The sequence below is a fragment of the Phocoena sinus genome, chromosome 10 (genome assembly GCF_008692025.1).
Source record: "Phocoena sinus isolate mPhoSin1 chromosome 10, mPhoSin1.pri, whole genome shotgun sequence".
Classification (NCBI taxonomy): Eukaryota; Metazoa; Chordata; class Mammalia; order Artiodactyla; family Phocoenidae; genus Phocoena; species Phocoena sinus.
Window position 1 is genome coordinate 5602846 of NC_045772.1, and position 21424 is coordinate 5624269.

At 40.3% G+C, this 21424-nt stretch overlaps 1 protein-coding gene across 1 annotated transcript in view; it reads left to right on the forward strand.

The window, feature by feature from the left end:
• Nucleotides 1-1367: 1367 nt before the first annotated feature.
• EFCAB6 (EF-hand calcium binding domain 6) overlaps nucleotides 1368-21424 on the forward strand; it is a 219918-nt gene continuing 199861 nt past the window's right edge. The window contains 4 exon segments of the mRNA XM_032645421.1: nucleotides 1368-1466; nucleotides 1742-1867; nucleotides 7383-7535; nucleotides 17221-17309. Coding sequence (XP_032501312.1) covers nucleotides 1368-1466; nucleotides 1742-1867; nucleotides 7383-7535; nucleotides 17221-17309 — 467 coding nt within the window.

Consider the following 21424-nt stretch of genomic DNA (forward strand, 5'->3'; position numbering starts at 1 on the left):
TGTAGGTCTGAGTTTCTGACCCATATGATTTTTTCTTCTCTCTGAAGAAGTTGTTTTAGTACTTCTTACAAGCAGGTCTGCTTACAAGCAGGTCTGCTGGTGACATTTCCTCGATTTTTGTTTGTATGATCAAGTCTTTATTTGTCTTTAACTCTGAAGACTGTTTTGCTGGATACAGAATTCTAGGTTGGTGGGTTTTTCCCCTTTGACAGGTTAAACGTTTCATCCCACTCTTTCCTTGCTTGTATGGTTTCTGAAGATATGTATGTGTGGGTGTACTTTTTTTTTGTTGCACGTCTCATAAAATTTTTGTTGAAAACTAGACATTTTAAGAATGTGGCAGTTCTCAAAATCATGTTCTCCCTCCTTTCCATGTTTTGTTTGTTTAGTGACTTTTCTAAATTAACTTGGTAAGGTCTATATTGTTTGTCACGTGTGGCCACTGAAGTCCCTGACTGGTTAGCTTATTGGTCAGTGTGTGATGGGACAGAGCTTTCCTTAAACGCCTGGACGCAGCAGTTTTCCAGTCTTTGCCGAGGGGCTCTTGGTGTGTGTTGGAGCATTCTGTCAGCCCTCAGCCAGGCAGTTTACAGCCTCAGCCTCCACCTCCTGCTTGGGCAGAGCCTCACGGTCAGCCAGAGCTGGGAGCTTAGGGCCTTCTCAGGTCTTTCCTAGGCAAGCACATAGCCCTGGACATGCTCACAGCCTTCTAGATTCCCAGGAATATGTGGGAGCTTCTCAAAGCCACTACGGACGTCTCATTCCCCAGCTTTTCGGTTTAAGCTTTTTGGTTAGGCTATTATTTGCTCTGTTATCCACCCGTTCAGGCAGCTAAAATTTTAAACAATTGCCCCTGAATTTTTTTCAACAAATGCCTTTTGACAATAGCTTGTTCTCACTGGGCAAGCTCTGAGTCAGTTCTAATAAAGACAGCCTTGTGAGAGGGGTCTTTCAGGGAGCCATCAGGTAAGGTAAGTCATACGATGAAAATTTTCTGATAATGGGGCTTGGAAGGAGTTTCAACCCTGTTCTTTCCCTTCCAGTGATTGGCAGGCTGCTGGGTTTTCACTGTGATTGTACGATGTTGGTTTCAAGGCTATTGCAGATTTGGGGGTGAGGGGAGATGGGAATAGGAGAAGTTAAAATGCCATACAACTTGGTGTTCATTCTGAGATTCTGGCATCTCTCATGAGTAAGCACTCCCCAGATTGCTGCAAACCTTTGGTTAATTTCCAGAGCTCTGAAACAGCTGATTCGGACAGTTTTCGCCAGTGTTCTCCTTACTTTTTTGGAGATGATTTTCAGAGGTCGTTGCTCCACCATTTTCGGTGCTGTTTTCCCCAGCTGTGCCTCTGACTGTGTGTTGGATGTGCAGTGAGGCACTTCAGGAGAGCTCAGAGTACCCACACTTTCCACCCCTGCTGCCCACCCCCCCAGAAAATGAGTCACTGGTAGTTGAGGCGCAGGTGGGTTTTCTTATCCAAATGCCTCTTTGTTGTCCCATTTTTGAAGATGATTGGATCTGCTGTAAAAGTGAGTCTAAAATCACAATTCTGTGTTCCCTTTAAGAATAGTCTTTGAAACATTGGCATGAAGGTCATGATTAGCGGCATTTCTACAGTCTCCAGCTGCCCTCTCAGAAGAGGAATAGATAGGAGGTTGGCCACATTTATAGGATGTGCTTGAAGATAATGTAACCTATTTTTTTTTTAATATCACAGGGATTTAACGTGCAAAACAGCAGTTGTACCAGATTGGCATACTTTGTATCCTCACACACAAAAATTCGCTCATTTGAGACCCCACTCTTGACCATGTAGAGTGTATTCAAGGAATGGTTTCCAAAATGTGTTCAGACCTTCTTCATGTGAGTATTCCTGAGCAAATGATGCTAACAGTAGATATCATTATGTATGTTTAGTATGTACTAGACTCTGTACAAAGGCCTCACAAGACATTTAATCCTCACAGTAAAGCTGTGAAATAAATTCTGTTATTGTCCCAGTTTTCTTTATGGGGAATCTGAGATACAGGTTTATCAAGCTACTTGCCCCAAAGTCGCATAGCTTTTAGGTAGCAGGGTTGAGATTTGTACCCAGACAGTGTGATTCCAGGATCCATGGAATTAACTACTATGTTATCTAGTATACTGCTTCACTTCTCAGTTTTTTCTTGATTAATAGACTATATTTTTCGAGTAGGTTTTTTTGTTTGTTGGTTGGTTGGTTGGTTTTTTTTTTTTTGCCGTACTGTGTGGCTTGTGGGATCTTAGTTCCCTGACCAGGGATAGAACCTGGGCCATGGCAGTGAGAGTGCCGAGTTCTAACCACTGTACTGCCAGGGAACTCCCTGAGTAGTTTTAGGTTTACAGAAAAACTGAGCTGAAGTGCAGAGAATTCCCATACACCTCTTCACTCCCCATCCCCAGTTTCCCTTATTAGCAGCACTGGCATCAGTGTGGTACATTCATGAGAATTGATGAGCCGTTATTGACACATTATTAGAGTTCACATGCTTTGTGTTGTGCGTTCTTTGGGTTTTGATAAACGTATAATGACATGTGTCTACTGTTACTGCTTCATACAGGGTAGTGTCACTGCCCTGAGAATCCTCTGTGCTCTGCCTATTCGTCCCTCCCCGCCGCAGTCCAGGCAACCATTGGTCTTCTTACTGTCTCCGTAGTTGTGCCTTTTTCAGAATGTCATTTAGTTGGAATCATTCAGTCCATAGCATTTTCACATTGGCTTCTTTCACTTAGGAATATGCGCTAAAGGCTCCTTCATGTCTTTTCATGATGTGATAGTTCATTTCTTTTTTTCTCTGAATAATATTCTCTTGTATGGATACAACAGTTTACTCACTACTGAAGGACATCTTGGTTGCTCTCATGCCTTGGCAATTATGAATAAAGCTGCTATAGACATTTGCGTGCAGATTTTTGTGTGGACGTAAAATTTTAACTTATTTGGATCACTCAGTTTTAAAGCAATAAAATTTGACATTATAATTTCCCCAAAATGTGTCTTTTCATTTGTTCATTCCTTCCTCCCTCCCTTCCTTCACAAACATTTTCTGAGCCCTAATATGTGACAAGAACTGTCACAGGGACGGAGGATAAAGAGACGGGTCCGGTAGAGGGTCTGCCCTGGAGGATCCCACAGTCTTGAGAGGGAGAGGAGGAATTCCAGCAGAACAATACCAGTGCCGGTCCAGAAGCACGTACAAAGCACTATGAGTGCACAGCCTGAGGAACTGGAAGGACTCAGTGGGACGTAGTGAAAGGATGGACCGGAAGAAAGGCAATCTAGTCAGAAGTCACGCTCGCCACCTGTGCTCACCTGCATCCGTGAGAGGCCACAGGCATCTACCAGAGAGACTATTTCAGGTGGACCATGTGTCTGTCCAAATCTCAGGAAAGAGGGGAGAATGGATGTTGAGGGATAAGTGGCAATTTCCAACACAAACATTTATCATCCATAATAAATCTCTTCCAGCCCAGTAGCTCCACGCCTAGAGTATACTTCGGATGTATCTCAGTTTAACTAGCTTTCTGACAGTGCCAAGAAGAATGGAGTGAAGTGGGATTACTGGAGTGAAGGGCATCCACACCCTTAAGGCTCGTGAGCACCACCAAATTGCCTTTTGGAAGCTTGTACTGCGCGTCCCCACAAGTGATATTTACAAGTATTTGTTTCTGAATATCCTAACACAGAATCTTATTATTATTATTATCTCTTACGTTTTGTCCATTTGATATGCATAAACAATATTCTGTTGTGATTTTTTTTTGTTTCTTTTGCGGTACGTGGGCCTCTCACTGTTGTGGCCTCTCCCGTTGCGGAGCACAGGCTCCGGACGCGCAGGCTCAGTGGCCATGGCTCACGGGCCCAGCCGCTCTGCGGCATGTGGGATCTTCCCGGACCGGGGCACGAACCTGTGTCCCACGCATCGGCAGGCGGACTCTCAACCGCTGTGCCACCAGGGAAGCCCTTCTGTTGTGATTTTAATCTGCATTTCTCTAATGGTGAGGTTAACTTTGATTGTCAAGTTCATCAGGTTTATGTCCTTCTTTTGTCAGCTGCCTGTTCATGTCCTTTGCCCATTTACCCACTGTGGGTTGGTCTTTTTAGTTATTTGTATGAGCTCTGTGTATTAAAAATATTAATCCTTTATCTGCCTTATGTGCCATCAGTATCTTTTTTCATTTGCCTTTTATTTATGTTTTTTTAAGTACTGAATTATTTTTTTCTTTTCTAAATAAAAATTATATATATAGAAACAAATATATTTAACTAAAAATTATATACATACATATATAATGTCTCCTAGCACCCCTTTTCTCTCCAGAGTTGGTCACCATTAAGTGTTTGGCTGGCCTGTCTCTCATGCATGTCATGCATGCACACACACGTGTAGATGTGTACTTATATGACTCATATTAAAGAAAGCACAATTCATGGGTGAATCTGTGAGCCGCAGATATTAGACACCCTGTTTCCTTTTAGGATGTTTTTGCTTTATGTCTACGTTTCAGTGTGGATGGTTTCCGTTGGCCTGACTCTCCGCTCACTAGTCCTTCCTTCCACTGTGTACAGCTCTGCTGTTAAACAGATCAGACGAGCTCTTCGCTTTGATATTGTATTTTTAATTTCTAGCTTTTTCATGTGCTTTAAAAAAATAGTTTCCACTTCTCTGCTGAAACTCCCTAGTGTTCAGCATTTTGTCAGTTTTCCCTTAATCTCTTTAACATATTTGTCATTCTTGGATTAAATACCTGATCGTTTCTACCTCTGTTCTCTCTGTGGGTCTTCCATGATTCTTTTTTGCTCTTGATCAGGTCACCTTTTCTTTGTTTATTTGTCTTGCAATTTTAAAAGGATTTAACACCAGACATTTGTGTAAAACAGAGTAGAGACAGAAGTAAATCATGTTTACCACCAGGAAAAGGAGTGCCCCTTCTGCTCAGGCTACTGGTGAGGTGGGCTGGCTCAGTTTAATTTCTCAGTTGAGCTCTGTCTGGATTTGGTTGCAGTTTTGGTTAGATTCACGTGACCCCTTGTTTCAGATGCTTCCCTTCAACAGGCCTTGTGATCTGAGCACTGCTGAGACTCCAGCCATGTCTGCTTCAGAGTCCAGCTGCCAGCTTGGCATCGTGTGGCGGGCTCTCTGCTTTCCAGCCCTCCTGCCACTTCTGGAGGGTTTCTGGGGAGCTCTGTTTGTTCTGCTGCTAGCTTCGTGCTCCTTAGGAGGTCGCCCTCCGCCCTGCTGCCCTGCCTGCAATTGCAGTGGGCTGCTGAGGGGCCCTCGGTGAGGGCCCCGTATGCTTCAGAGGGGTTTGCCGCTCGTCTGTGCTCAGGCACGGTGAGCAGCTGCCTGACACTTAGGGAAGACCCTGCATCCCTCGGGGCATATCACACAGCTCTCCTGCCTCACTCCCAGCTTTGGGGTGCTTCCTGTGCAACGTGTGAAGGCCCACGAGGACGGGTGCAGACTCGTACTGTGACTGAGGCTCTTGGGATGCAAACCCATGGGATCGGTCCACGTGGCTACTAAGTAATCACTTGTTTTCTCCATACCCCTGTGTAGAATGAATCTGCTTCTCTGCCCAAGACTCTTCAAGGGTGAAAAGAGTCATGGGTGTTTTCTCTCTGAGGAGTGGCTGGTCCTTTCTGGAGTTTAGTTTATTTGTACCCTCAGTTCTTTGGTGGGTTTCACACCCCTCTCTTTTTTTAGCTTATCCTACTTGTTCTCAGTGCCAGGGTCAGAATGACAATCTGCTGTGACTTTCTGTATCCTAAACGGATGTAGAAAATTTTGTCAAATTCCCCTCCAGAAACATCATATCAGTTAGTACTCTCCCACCAGCAGGTTTTGCAAGTTTGGCTACCGCTTTCATTTTAAATTCCAGAAGTTGCATTAGGCTCGTGAAATAAAAAGTCTGCCCTCAAGTTAACTCAAATAGATTCAAAGCAATATTTCTGATACTTCAAAATTAGAATTATTGATTGCCAAGATGGGGCTGCTTGGAAAGCACCTGAAAATGCGCATGAAAATTCTGAAAAAAGATTGCAAGATGGAGACATAAAGACATAAAGGGGTCCCTCTGTGACGCTGGGTTCAGGAGGAGGAATTCCAGGCTGGGTGGGCAGAGGGAGAAATACTCTTCACCAGCTGATGTGGAGCCCTGCAGCTCCGCCACGTGAATCAGCTGCTTCTGAGGTTTGAAGCGACAGTCAGAAACTCAGAGGGATGCAGGCAGCCACTCTGCACATTGAGCATCCTTGGAGTTCTTGTGGGAGATTTAAGACCCTTCTCCCCCAGGCTCTGTGCCCAGCCCTCTTCTGCCTGTCTGTCTTCTCCTAGGTGAACATCTGGTTCCACATCCCAAAACACCCCCCGTAACAAACAGCAGCTCCGTTGTGACCCCCGTCCTAAGCTTCCCGGCTGCCCCCCACCTCGTTGGTTTGTCCTTTGCGGCACTTCTACCGTTACCTCATCATTCATTTGTCTGTTTCTTGTTTTGCTTCCCCCTCCAGAGTCTAAGCTTTCCAAGAGCAGAGCATCCTAAATGAATGATGGTCACCAAGGCTTTGCAATCTCATGAATAGATATAAGAGATTTACCAAGCTACCATGGTTCTTAGCCTCCTCTTTACCTACTAGGTTATAAAATATTGAAAGGGACTAATCACATCTTCATGTTTATGATACTGATTGGCACCATGAGTTAATTTGCAGTTACTGTGTTTGTAGGGTGTCAGCTGCCCTTTGGTGACACGGGGACTCTGGGACCTAAACCGTTAGAGCTGGGACCCCTTTCCCCACCAGGAAGTGCAGGCGCCCTGCAAGCTCATTCCAGAACTAAACGTTCTTCATTATCCTTTAGCATCCAGTGATGCTTACCTCTTCCTTGTCTTTGAAAGGAAAAGGTTGCAGATTTAAGAATTACGTGTTTTCCCCTCAAAAATTGGCAAGGGGATGAAAAGTGAATATAATATTTTGAAGATTTATTTGAGATAAAACTGATTCTTAACTAAGTTTTATTTCAACATCCATGTTTTTCACTTGTGACATGGGTCCTTTATAGGGAAGATTATCTTCGCTCTTTTTTTCTAATGTTACTACTATTCATATTGATTGAAATGTAAATTTCAGAGGTGCAACAAATGACTGCAGATTTGCAATTGCGGGTCATCTACTTGTAAACCTAGATATAGTGGAGGAAATACTGTTTAGAAGTTTGTTGGATTCTAGTACACAGTGAAATGCTGTTTATTGTCTTAGCTTTAAGAGCGTTTAATAAATAGCTGTCTCTCTTTTATAGCCACAGCTGTTGGACATCCAATACTGTCGTCCTTAGATGTTAAACGGATTTTATTTCAGAAAATTACTGATAAAGGAGATGAGTTGAAGAAAGCCTTTCACCTGCTCAACATCAGTAACAACATGACGGTGACAAAGAATGAACTGCGAAGAGTCATCACAACCTTCCTGCTGCCTCTCACGAGAGAACAGTTTCAAGAGGTGCTGGCTCAGGTACAGTGCGGAAAAGGCTCAGAATCACCCAGTATGGAGGAGGGGATGCAGTATATTACAGGAGCATGTAACCTCGTCTGGCTTTCCCCCACTGTCCCAAATAGAGTTTTGTTTGTCACAATTCAATTAAATTCTGTCAGGTTTGGGACACTTATCATGTGCTTGGGTCATATTTTGTGTGTAGCAGTATTATAGTCATATTAGTTTATTTTTTAAGGCTTCCATATAAAGAGTATTTGGTCAACATGTACTTTGGAACTTAGTATTTGCGTTTGTTCTTACCTGAAGTGGTTATTGAGCATCTACTGTATGCTCACCCCAATGCAGAGCAATCAGACAGTTTTCAGCTGTTATTTCTTCAAATATTTTTGTCTACCTCTTCCTCTGCTCTCTCGGACATTTTGGTATTGTCTTCCAGACCCCTGAGGCTCTGTTCATTTTATAAAATATTTTTCCTGTCTATCTTTCGGATTGCATACTTTTCATTGATGTGTCTTCAAATTCACTGACTCTTAGCATCTCCATTCTGCTATGAAGTCCATTCAGTGAATTTTTAATTTTAGACATGTATTTTTCAGTTCTAGAGTTTTCATTTGGTTCTTTTTTTATAATTTCTATTTATCTGCTTAGATATCTTGGTTTTTATTTCAATTATGAGCATATTTCTTTGACTACATTGAGCGTAGTTAAAATAGCTGCTTAAAAGTCCTTATCTGGTAATTCTAACATCTGGATCATCTCAGGGTTGGCCTGGTTTGATTTTTTTCCTTTGAGAAGGGTCACATTTCTCTGGTTCTTCATTTCTGAGCATATTTGGATAATATCCCAGACTAGTGCTATTCAATAGAAATATAATGTGAGTCACATAAATAATTTAAAATTTTCTAGTAGCTACATTACAAAAAGAAATAGGTGAAATTAATTTTAATAATATTTTTATTTGACCAAATAAATGTATCTAAAATATTATCTCATTTCAACATGTAATCACTATTTAAAATTGGTAATAAGATATTTTACATTCTTTTCTGTGTACTAAGTCTGCAGAGCCTGGTATGTACTTTACACTTACAGAAGACCTCAATGCTGACACTAAATTTCCATTGGAAATACTTTATCTGTATTTAGATTTCATAGAAGTTGCTGTTGAAATATTAGATTCATATACCCGGTCATTCCAAACTTAAAAGTTTTCCCAAAGCAAAGTTAATTTTAGAATTTAAATAAATTAACATGAAATTTAACAAACGGTTCAGCTCATCAGTTGCCCTAGCCACGTTTCCAGTGCTCAGGAGTCATGTATGGCTCTGGCTGTTCATTAAACGGTGCAGCGCTAAACGTCACGAATGCTGTGCTGTGGAGACTCTGGATTCTTTTATATTCCTCTGAGACTTTTGATACTTTTGCTTTGACAGGCAGTTAACTTGCAAATTCTCCCTCACCTGCGGTGGGCAGTCATTCATATCTTGATTCAGCTTTCTGGTCTTTTGCTGGGGCTCTTGAGTCTGACCCGCACACACATGGTTCAAGCGCCAGCTGGAAGTGTGGACAGAGCGCGTACACAGAGAGTGTTGCTCCTCCTCTTTCAGGTTCCTCTCACATTGTTTTTTGTTTTGTTTTTTTGTTTTGTTTTTGCGGTACGCGGGCCTCTCACTGTTGCGGCCTCTCCCGTTGCGGAGCACAGGCTCCGGACGCGCAGGCTCAGCGGCCATGGCTCATGGGCCCAGCCGCTCCGCAGCATGTGGGATCTTCCCGGACCGGGGCACAAACCCATGTCCCCTGCACTGGCAGGCAGACTCTCAACCACTGCACCACCAGGGAAGCCCTGCTTTACTGTTTATAAAAAAGCAATCACAGATCACAGACGAGTTGGAAGTATAGTGCAAAGAACAATTTTCTCTTTCATAAGCCATTTGGGGGTAAACTGCTCCATTACCTCAAATATTTCAGTGTATGTTTCCTTAAAACCAGAGCCCTGTTCTATACACCCACAATCCAGCCGTCATGGTGAGGATAGTAATGTCATATCATGTCAGCCGTCTCAGCCCCAGGCCCCAGGTCACAATCATGCAGTGCATTTGGCAAGTCTCCTATAGTCTAGAACACTTCTTCAGTCTTTCCTTAGTCTTGAGGACCATAACACTTGGAAGATTGCAGACCTGTTATTTTGTAGAATGTCCCTGACTTGAGTTATCGGATGTTTCCTGATGACTAGATTCAGGCTTGCATCTTTGGCAGGAATGTCACAGAAATGACGCTGTGCTCTTCTCCACGCTTCTCCACGCTTTTCTTAGCTTACAGGTGATTTTCGTCTGTCCCATTACTACTGATGTTCACTGCAGTCACTTGATTAAGGTGGAATCTATCAGACCCATCTGTCTTTTTCCTGGTGGAGTGCTCTTTATCTACTTTGTAATTAATAAGCATTTTGTGGGAGAAACTTTGAAACTATGTAGATATGCCATTCCTCACCAAACTTTCATGTATTCATTTATTGTTTATATGTTTGCAGGGACTCAAGATTTCCTGTTTTATTAAGTGGCTTATGAGCCATTATTTTCATTATTTATTTTGATGTTTCAATTGTCCCTAATATAGCCAGTAGGAGCCGCTTCATGCTGGTTTCTGTGTCCTTTTGACATGTGCCCATCATTCTTTGAGCACTTCCTTACTTTCTGATACAAGATACTATAAACCCACCTGTACTTTCCTTGCCTCGGTCCCAGAATCATCCATTTCTCCAAAGAGCTCTGGTTCCTTTTAACGGAACCAAGTATCCAGAATCTGGGATCTGAGTATACCAGAGCTGCTCTTTGCTCCAGGCCCTCTAAGTGGGCAGAGCCCCAGGGGATATATTCCGTATATAAACATATATACACATTTACATACACTTACATCTACGTGTATTTCTATATCAATCTATATATTGAAAACCGTGAGTGCACACCAATACCGCCAGTTCTAACCCCGTACCTCAGGGTTCATTGTAATTTTCTCACTTTCTATGTTTGTAACTACCGTTTCAGACAATGAGCCACTTGGCTTCTGTGTTCTGAGTATATTCACTTATTTGATCAGCCTCCCTGGCATGTGACTCATCTCCCATGTCCAGCACCTCCACCCCCAGGTGGATGCCCTCTTCCTCCAGCCCTGCTCTGGAGCACGGCCCCCCTATGTTGCAGATGCCACTTTTGTCTGCCCCATCTAATGACTGTAGGACTGAATTGTGACGGAACAGACAGGGAAGGAGGGAAGGGGAGGAATGATGAAGAGCTTTTCTCTTCTTCTTTTAAAAAATGTATCCCCTTTATTCACTTCCAGAATTTCACAAATAGTATATATTGATTCTTTTACATCACCTTTTGTTGTATCTGCATTTTAAATAAAAGCTTTATAAAGATATAATTTACATATCACAAAATTCACCATTCAAACATGGACAAGTTCCTGGTTTTTCATATACTCACAGAGTTGTGCAACCATCACCACCATCTAATTCCAGAACATTTTATCACCCCCAAAAGAAACTTTGTATTCATTAGCAGTCACTCCCCACTTCGCTTCCCCTAATCCCTGACATCCATTAATCTACTGATACCTTAAGTCACAACAGATTGCCAATTCTGGAGAGTTCATAAAATGGAATAATACAATATATGATCTTTTGTAACTGGCTTCTTTCACTAAGCATAATGTTTAGTTATGCTAAACATCCATGTTATAGCATGAATCAGTATTTCATTCCTCATTATGGCTGAATAATATTCCACTGCATGGATACACCGCACTTTATCATCAGTTGATGGATCTTTGGGTTATTTTCACTTTTTGGCTTTTGCGAACAATACTGCTGTGAAATTTCATGTACAAATTTTTATGTGGACGTATGTTTTCACTTCTCTCGGGTACATACCTAGGAGTGGAATTGCTGTGTCATACGGTAATGTTCTCTTGCTTTTAAAGAACCTTTGTCCTCACAAATATCACATGTTTCCTCATAACCTTGATTTAACTGTTCCTTTCTTTATACCAAATGGAAAGTTAAAATATTATTTCTTGCTGATGTCTCCCTATATTCATGATCTAATCTTTTTTTTTTGCTTTCAAAGAGTAGTTTGCAGTTTATTTTTTTAATTTAATTTTATTTTTTTAAACATCTTTACATGATCTAATCTTAATTTAAAATTTTGACAGCCTTCCCAAGCTAATCAGCTATGCAGGAAGAGGAAAAGTACAGAAGATGTGAAATGTGCATCCGTTTTTTAAGAGCTACATCTGTTTTTAAAAGAAGTCACTGAGAACTATAGAACTTCAGAGACTTTAAAAAACAGGTTCTGATAGTCTGTCTTATAATCAGGATGTTTTTCTAGAACGTTGAGCTCCTGTGACCCCCTCCTGTATAAACCAAGGAGACTGCAGTGTGGTGCCTTTTCAGGAGGCCAGGTTCATTGGGAATGAAGGGTGGGGGTTCTCTTCCTAATCCCTGGAATTCACAGTGTGTGTCCCTTTTCTAGATCTTTTCATGACTAATCCAGGTGGTGATACAAACTTTCTTTTTCAATAGTTAGTATAAGCTTAACTGGAAGTATATAAAACAGGTAAAATATTTCATGGGAATCTCACCCTTAAAATTAGAAAAGAATTTTCCAGTTACAGTGAATTTACTTTAGCTTTAATTTTATTTCAAGAACCATGTCAAGAATGTTTGAACGTCAGGGTGTTTTGATGATTGATCAGGGCAAGAGTGACGAGGAGGCATTGCTTATAACCTGCCCTATACCTTAGTTTCATTAATAGTAAAACGAATTTTTAAAAAATGTGGCTTCAGTCTCTGAATATTAATATAAACATTTTAAAAGAGGTTGAATTGATAAATAGATTCCAGAGAAACTGAAAGCATTTCCACTAAGATAAGGACCAAGACAAGGTTGTCCACTCTCACCACGCTTATTCAACATAGTTTTGGAAGTTTTAGCCACAGCAATCAGAGAAAAAAAAGAAAGAAAAGGAATCCAAATAGGAAAAGAAGAAGTAAAGCTGTCACTGTTTGCAGATGACATGATACTATACATAGAGAATCCTAAAGATGCTACCAGAAAACTACTAGAGCTAATCAATGAATTTGGTAAAGTAGCAGGATACAAAATTAATGCACAGAAATCTCTGGCATTCTTATACACTAATGATGAAAAATCTGAAAGTGAAATTAAGAAAACACTCCCATTTACCATTGCAACAAAAAGAATAAAATATCTAGGAATAAACCTACCTAAGGAGACAAAAGACATGTGTGCAGAAAATTATAAGACACTGATGAAAGAAATTAAAGATGATACAAATAGATGGAGAGATATACCATGTTCTTGGATGGGAAGAATCAACATTGTGAAAATGACTCTACTACACAAAGCAATCTACAGATTCAATGCAATCCCTATCAAACTACCACTGGCATTTTTCCAAGAACTAGAACAAAAAATTTCACAATTTGTATGGAAACACAAAAGACCCCAAATAACCAAGGCAATCTTGAGAACGAAAAATGGAGCTGGAAGAATCAGGCTTCCTGACTTCAAACTATACTACAAAGCTACAGTAATCAAGACAGTATGGTACTGGCACAAAAACAGAAATATAGATCAATGGAACAGGATAGAAAGCCCAGAGATAAACCCACACACATATGGTCACCTTATCTTGATAAAGGAGGCAAGAATATACAGTGGAGAAAAGACAGCCTCTTCAATAAGTGGTGCTTGGAAAACTGGACAGGTACGTGTAAAAGTATGAAATTAGAAAACTCCCTAACACTGTACACAAAAATAAACTCAAAGTGGATTAAAGACCTAAATGTAAGGCCAGACACTCTTAGAGGAAAACATAGGCAGAATGCTCTATGACACAAATCACAGCAAGATCCTTTTTGATCCACCTCCTAGAGAAATGGAAATAAAAACAAAAACAAACAAATGGGACCTAATGAAACTTCAAAGCTTTTGCACAGCAAAGGAAACCATAAACAAGACCAAAAGACAACCCTCAGAATGGGAGAAAATATTTGCAAATGAAGCAACTGACAAAGGATTAATCTCCAAAATTTACAAGCAGCTCATGCAGCTCAATAACAAAAACAACCCAATCCAAAAATGGGCAGAAGACCTAAATAGACATTTCTCCAAAGAAGATATACAGATTGCCAACAAACACATGAAAGAATGCTCAACATCATTAATCATTAGAGAAATGCAAATCAAAACTACAATGAGGGGCTTCCCTGGTGGCGCAGTGGTTGAGAGTCTGCCTGCCAATGCAGGGGACACAGGTTCGTGCCCCGGTCCGGGAAGATCCCACATGCCGTGGAGTGGCTAGGCCCGTGAGCCATGGCCGCTGAGCCTGCATGTCCGGAGCCTGTGCTCCGCAACGGGAGAGACCACAACAGTGAGAGTCCCACGTACGGCAAAAAAAAAAAAAAAAAAAACAACTACAAATAGAACTACCATATGATCCAGCAATCCCACTACTGGGCATATACCCTGAGAAAACCATAATTCAAAAAGAGTCATGTACCACAATGTTTGTTGCAGCTCTATTTACAATAGCCAGGACATGTAAGCAACCTTAGTGTCCATTGACAGATGAATGGATAAAGAAGATGTGGTATATATATACAATGGAATATTACTCAGCCATAAAAAGAAACGAAATTGAGTTATTTGTAGTGAGGTGGATGGACCTAGAGTCTGTCATACAGAGTGAAGTAAGTCAGAAAGAGAAAAGCAAATACCGTATGCTAACACATATATATGGAATCTAAGAAAAAGAAAAAAAAAAAAGGTCATGAAGTACCTAGGGGTAAGATGGGAATAAAGACACAGACCTACTAGAGCATGGACTTGAGGGTATGGGGAGGGGGAAGGGTAAGCTGTGACAAAGTGAGAGAGTGGCATGGACATATATACACTACCAAACGTAAAATAGATAGCTAGTGGGAAGCAGCCGCATAGCACAGGGAGATCAGCTAGGTAGTTTGTGACCACCTAGAGGGGTGGGATAGGGAGGGTGGGAGGGAGGGAGACGCAAGAGGGAAGAGATATGGGAACATATGTATATGTATAAGTGATTCACTTTGTTATAAAGCAGAAACTAACACGCCATTGTAAAGCAATTATACTCCAATAAAGATGTTAAAAATATTTAAAACATACAATAATAAAAATGTGGCTTCAGTGTCTGAATATTAATATAAACATTTTAAAAGAAGTTGAATTGGTAAATAGATTCCAGAGAAGGAAAACTAAGTTCCGTTCTGGTCCTGGTGGTTGTGCTGGGTTGGGGAAAGAGAAGTCTTTGAAGGTACTTATCAGCATACTGGATGTGGATTTACAAACTACACTCCCCCAGCCCCAGTCTAAGAATTGCTTTCAGTGATTCATCAATGGACGGTTTTGATTCTCCAACATTTTTGCCAGAATAGCTAATACTGGAGAGGTGATTTCGGTTGTCTAAGTGCTTAGTTTTGTAGACCAGTCATTGCAAATATGTATCTGCCACATTAGAATTTGCATTAGACCATAAGTAGCAATGTGAAATGTGACAAAAGCTTCAATACATTTTAAAAAATTTTTATTTATTTATTATTTATTTTTGGCTGCGTTGGGTCTTAGTTGCTGCACGCAGGCTTTCTCTAGTTGCGGCGAGCGGGGGCTACTCTTCATTGCGGTGTGCGGGCTTCTCATTGCGATGGCTTCTCTTGTTGCGGAGCACGGGCTCTAGATGCACGGGCTTCAGTAGTTACAGCGTGCGGGCTCAGTACTTGTGGCTCTCAGGCTCTAGAGTGCAGGCTCAGTAGTTGTGGTGCACAGGCTTAGTTGCTCCACGGCATGTGGGATCTTCCTGGACCAGGGATCGAACCTGTGTCTCCTGCATTGGCAGGTGGATTCTTAACCACTGTGCTACCAGGGAAGTCCCAGCTTCAATAGATTGATGGATTTTAAGGCAGGGTGGTTAGTGTAGTGAGATGAACTTGGGCTCTGGAGTCACAGATTTCTGTGACTAAATGACTTAATGGCAGTGCCATGCAGGGAGGTCACACCTCTGCTCTGTGAAATGTGGAAAATTTCAGCCTCCTCAGAAGGTAGTTTGGGGCTAAATGAGTCAAAACCAAGAGCAGTGCCTGTACCCATTTATAAAGTATGAGCTCTCCAGATGTAAGTTTCTTCCTTTCCATGTTAACTCTTATCACTACCAAGACCAGGAGGGCATCCAGTCTGGGAAACTGCACGTTTAATCTGTTCTTGACCTTCTTCTGTAAAACCAGGGAACCTTTGAAGCATCTACCCAAATTATATCTACTAAAAAATGCCCCATCAGAAATCCAAGTCCTGGGTGTCCTTTCCAGGAAAAGGCTTCGCAAAGGCCTGCCCTGTGAGCCAGTCTCCCTCTGGGCCCATTTCCTAGTTATACATGTTTTTAGTAGCAAGGAGAAATTTGTCCTTTGGGGAAGACTGAGATAACCGTGCTAGGCTTTGAGGCTGGAATGTTAAGGGTTAAGTAAATATCAGATTTGGTCTTATAGGCTTAGGAGCCATTCAGCTGTATGGGAAATTGTACTTTGTGTATTTGCATGAAGCTTAATAAAATATATTTATATTGATTATATATTTATTTTAATTTTAATTTCATAATGCTTTTTTGGGGGAAATAATTATTTTCACTTTTAAAAAAATTTGACATTTTATTTAAAAGTAATTTCAAACCTCCAGAAAATTTGTGAGGATAAGAGTGGTCCAAACAGTAGCCATATACCCTTTACCCGGATTTGACAGTTGTGAACATTTAGCCTCGTTTGCTTCTCCCGTGATCGTTCATTCATACATATATGCAAATAATATATACGAAATACACAATGTGTACATAATTTTTTTCTGAACCGTTCAAGAGGATGTTGCTTATGTTTATGGTTCTCTAATTCTAAACACTTCAGTGTGTATTTCCTTAAGAATAAGGACTATTCTCTTACATAATCACAGCACAGTTAACAACTTCAGTAAACTAAACGTTGAGATAATAATACTTTAATTGAACCTATAGTCCATATTAACCCACTCGACCCAATGATGTCCTTTACAGAATTTTAGATTTGAAAATGATTTTTTTCTACCTTGAAATTATATGAATGTACAGTAAGTACACATGACACTCAGAGGGTTAATTATGCTGTGGCCTCAGACTTTTGGGAAATATATATATATATTTATACATATACACATATATGAAAATACATATACACATATATAAAAATACATATACACATATATAAAAACACATATACACATATATGAAAATACATATACACATATATAAAAATACATATATAACATATATATTAGAATATATTTCTATTAATTGTACTTACCTTTTAGATAGACCTAGATTTTAGATAATTTTGTAGACAACTTGTGGGCTTTTAACTGAGCACAGACTGGCATTCTGGCATTCATGCTGCTTCTGCTTACTTTGCTGAGGGTGTGTGTCAACTCAGACACCTGGATTGAATAGCTGTGACTGTTACTGGAATGCCCATCCCACTAAGAATGTCCTGCCTTACATCACGAAACCTGCCGTGCTGTCCACTGCTTGGATCTGAATTCTCTAACGGGCTGTTATTCTTCTTGTTTGGGCGTAGATCCCCCTCACCAGCTCTGGTGCCCTTCCGTACCTTGTATTCCTGTCCAGATTTGGTGGAATTGACCTGAATATAAATGTTATACAGAGGTAAGTTTTTTTTCCTCATATGCAAATGTGAAACTTGAAATGATAAGAAATAGGACACAAGGTCATTAGAGATAAATCATGTCAACAGATACAATCCTCAGTCAAAATTTTTATTCAGAGAAGATTCTAACGTCTAAATGAGATATATTTCAGAATAAGAGAAATAATATTGTATTAAAAATGGAAACATAGCAAATTAAAACCAGACTAACATATTTCATATGCAATGCATTTCAGATTTGGAAATAAGGAATTTAATTTTTTTTTTTTTTTTTTGGCTGTGCCATGTGGCTTGCGGGATCTTAGTACCCTGACCAGGGATTGAACCCAGGCCCTGGCAGTGAAAGCGCTGAGTCCTAACCACTGGACCGCCAGGGAATTCCCTGGAAATAAGGAATTTAAACTTTGAAGTAGAAGTATTAAGATGCCAAATTTTAAATTTGTTTGTTTTTATACATTTTTAATGTCTTTCATTGGATAGTGATCATATTTTGGTAGCTAGAAATGAAGTATTTTTAAAAAGATCTTTGTATGAGCTCCTCTGTATTTCATAACTGTAGCATGAGCATGAAGCTCATTTGCTTTATGTGCAAAACGAGAGAGTTAAAGTCTGAACTTTAATGTCTCTATCAGCTGTAAATGTCTTTGATTCTAGTGTCTGATGTAGGAAATATTGTTTTAGTAAAAAAAATTATTTACTCAGATTATCTGACTCTAAATGGGTAAGCTTCATTTTCTCAGGAATTGTGTAAACAATTAAATTTGGTTCTGAAATATTAGCGAATTTTGGTATTACAGCTTTCGTGATTGCATCCATCCTGGATGCAGCTGACGTGTAAGACTTAGTGCAGCAGTGTGGAGCGGGGAGGGGGAGTTGATGTTCACTGGGTGTAGAGTTTCAGTTTTGTAAGGTGAGCAAGTCCCAGAGATCTGTTGCACACCCGTGTGAGTATATTAACATTACTGAGCTGTACGTTAAAAGTGGTTAAGATGGTAGCTTATGTGGGTTTTTTGTTACCACAATTAAGAAACTCAAAGAATTAGTGCAGCAGCTCCAACAAGAGTGACAAGGTATTATCTGCTCCACGATGTGGGACTTCTTTGTGCTCTGATCAGTTGATCTTCCATAAGTGGTGAACTAGGATAACTTCCAGCCTCATTCAGAAGGACCACTGGTCATTTTATAGGCTCTATATTCATGCTCTTGACTTAAAATCATCTGCATTTGTGGAATAAGTAATCTAGTTTGAATATTCTTTGCTGAAAAACTCAGCAGTTGGAAAAGCTACTAATTTGAGATGAAAAGTATCATAAGTTACTTCCTTAAACATAAAAGACTAAATATTTAAACTAAATTTGGAAGATTTCTGACTTACACATGTAGCTAAATTCTCTTTATTGTTGAAGATCACGAATTACAGTGAACAGAAGCTTCTCTTTCTAGTACTATGGTAGGCTACCTCCATGAAAAACACTGCCGCTGAAAACTGCTAAAATGATGGATGAAAGGTAAAATATTTTAATACATTACTGAGCTGGCAAGAAGGTAATTCTCAGAGGCTAAGCATGCAGTAAAAATTGGAATCCAGAGAAGGGAGCTTTCTAATAAAGCCAGTTTTTACCCTGAAGGTATTGGCCAAATCTTGGTGAATTTGTGTTTCAGTTTTGTTGGCTATTTGGAGTGAAGGGGACAAGAGTCAAAACCTGCAGGGTCTGCCCAAGGTGGAGAAGCCTGGGGGAAGACCCTATACCCTCTTGTAAGGATAATCTACGAAATGCAAACCTGCATGGCAGAAGGGCACAAGGAAACCTACCAGTTTCAACACTGGCATTGGGTGAATAGGGGAAAAATTGTAATCACAAGTCAGTTCATGAAAATCTGTGTCTAAAATAATGCTACCTGTGTGGTCTGAAAAGTCTCAGGCTGGGAATTTACTTAAAATTTACTGGTCCTGGACTGGCTGTGCCCTTCTGTGGAGGAATACATCTACAACATAGCCCTTAAAAAAAACCACAGATAAAGTGTCACACAAAAAAAACCTTTAAAACATATGAAGAGACAAAGAATGAGGACCGCAAACAAATGGAAATCATATCCAGTGGAATCAGATCTCCAAACACTTGGGATATTGGAACTATCAGATACAGAACCTAAAAGTAGTGTTTTAATATCTTTAAAGAAATGAAAGAATGGATTCAATATATGAGTGCAAAACAAGAGGCAATTGAAGAAGTACAAAATGGAACTCTTGGTATTGAAAGATACAATCGTAATAGAATAAAATTCAGCAGATGGGTGAAAACAGTGGCTTCAACACAGCTGAAAAGGGCATTAGTGGAGTGGAAAATAGATCTGAAGATATTATCCAGAATGCAGCACAGAAAGAGAGAGAGATATCAAGCTTGGAGAACAGGTATAAGAGACATGGGAGGAGGGAAGAGAAGGCCCAACAATACTTCTTACTGGATTTCCAGATATGTAAGAGAAAGAGTAGGACAGAGATTATATTTGAAAAGGTAATGGGTTAGAATCTCAAGCCAGATAAATAAAAAGGAATGCCTGTCTAGACATATCATGGTAAAACCGCAGAACATCAGCATCAAAGAGAAAATATTAAAGGCAGTGAGAAGAAAAAGGGAATTGACTTCACAGGAGTGACAGTTAGACTGACACTGATGTCTCAACAGTGAAAATGAAAGGTATGAGATTGTGGGAAAATGTCTTCAATGCACTGAAGCTAAAAATATTTGCCATCCTAGAATTTTATACTATGTTTGTAAGAGTAAGGATGAGAACTTTTTCTGTGGGAACCCCTGAGAGCCTCTCCTCTTCTTGCCATGGTATCTGCTCATCCACTGGTGTCAGAGTGTTTGGAAAAGGAAGACACATCTGGCACCTTTGCCTATGGTGTTCAAGGTTACTTTTCACCTAGATCTTGTATACTCTCTTCACACTGACTTGTATGAAAATGAGGCAGCCTGTGCATTGAATTATCCGGTCATTAGACTTGGGCTAAATCTTAGGACATTGACAGATTTGCAGCTCAAATTCCCTGCATTGGTGGTGGGGGGACTTATTATTGTGGTCACAGCATTTCCCTTGGTTCAAGAGGTCATATTTTGTATCAGCCAAAGCTTGATGCCCTTGACAACGTAGAGTGAACACAACACAGAAGAGGTATGCCGTCTGTTCTGTCCTGGCCATCTCAGCCTCCCCAGAACTGTCTAATATGAGGAGGTTACTGAATGTGCTACAGTGGTTGATTAAGTTGGGAGCAACATGAAGATTAAAGAGGATATTTTGCATCAGAAGACATTTAGGACCTGGAATGATATCAAGAAGTCTGTGCCTCTGAGTGTACGAGAGCTGGTAAGGACAAAATGTGGAACTGCTCTTGCATCTGCCATGGATGACCTCACATCATCTGTAATAATGGTAGTATTGTCAATAACCCTTCAGAAACATCCAAGGAATTATTCTATTTAGAATGAGTAAATTGGACCTTTGAGATTTGCTTCTGATGGACATGTCGAACATTTCTGCTTATGGACCAAAAGTGTTTCCCACTTCGATAATCCATGTGGCACTCAGTGCAATGCTACCTCCCTGAAGAATAACTACAGCCTTCCACGTACAAAGCAATCGAAACAGATCTCAGCAGAAGTTTTTGAAAGCTCTCTGAGCCCCATCCAGAAAGATTCACGACAGAGTTCTGAAGAGCTTACTGAGGAGCCTGAGAATTACGTTGAAACAAAATTCATTCATACATATGTGCAGGGTGTCAGTGCATTGTGTTTAAGGCAAAGCAACAAGAATCAAAGAATTTTTCCCTGTACTTACATCCAGTTTCTTTAATTCAGCATCAATATTTCCTTCATTCAAATATCAACCTTTAGCCGTATGTGGCAAATATCGCAACTAGCTGTCACCTGTGAAAACTTATCGTTCACTATGGCTTAGATGTGAGGTAGAACACAACCGACCTTCCTGTGTAATGTCACATTTCAGACATCAACATTTAGGGCCAACTGAACTATGGAAGAGTGTGTAAAAGAAGAAAGAAACTGCATGGATCTGATTCTAAGAAGTTAAAAAAACAATACACATAAAAAGG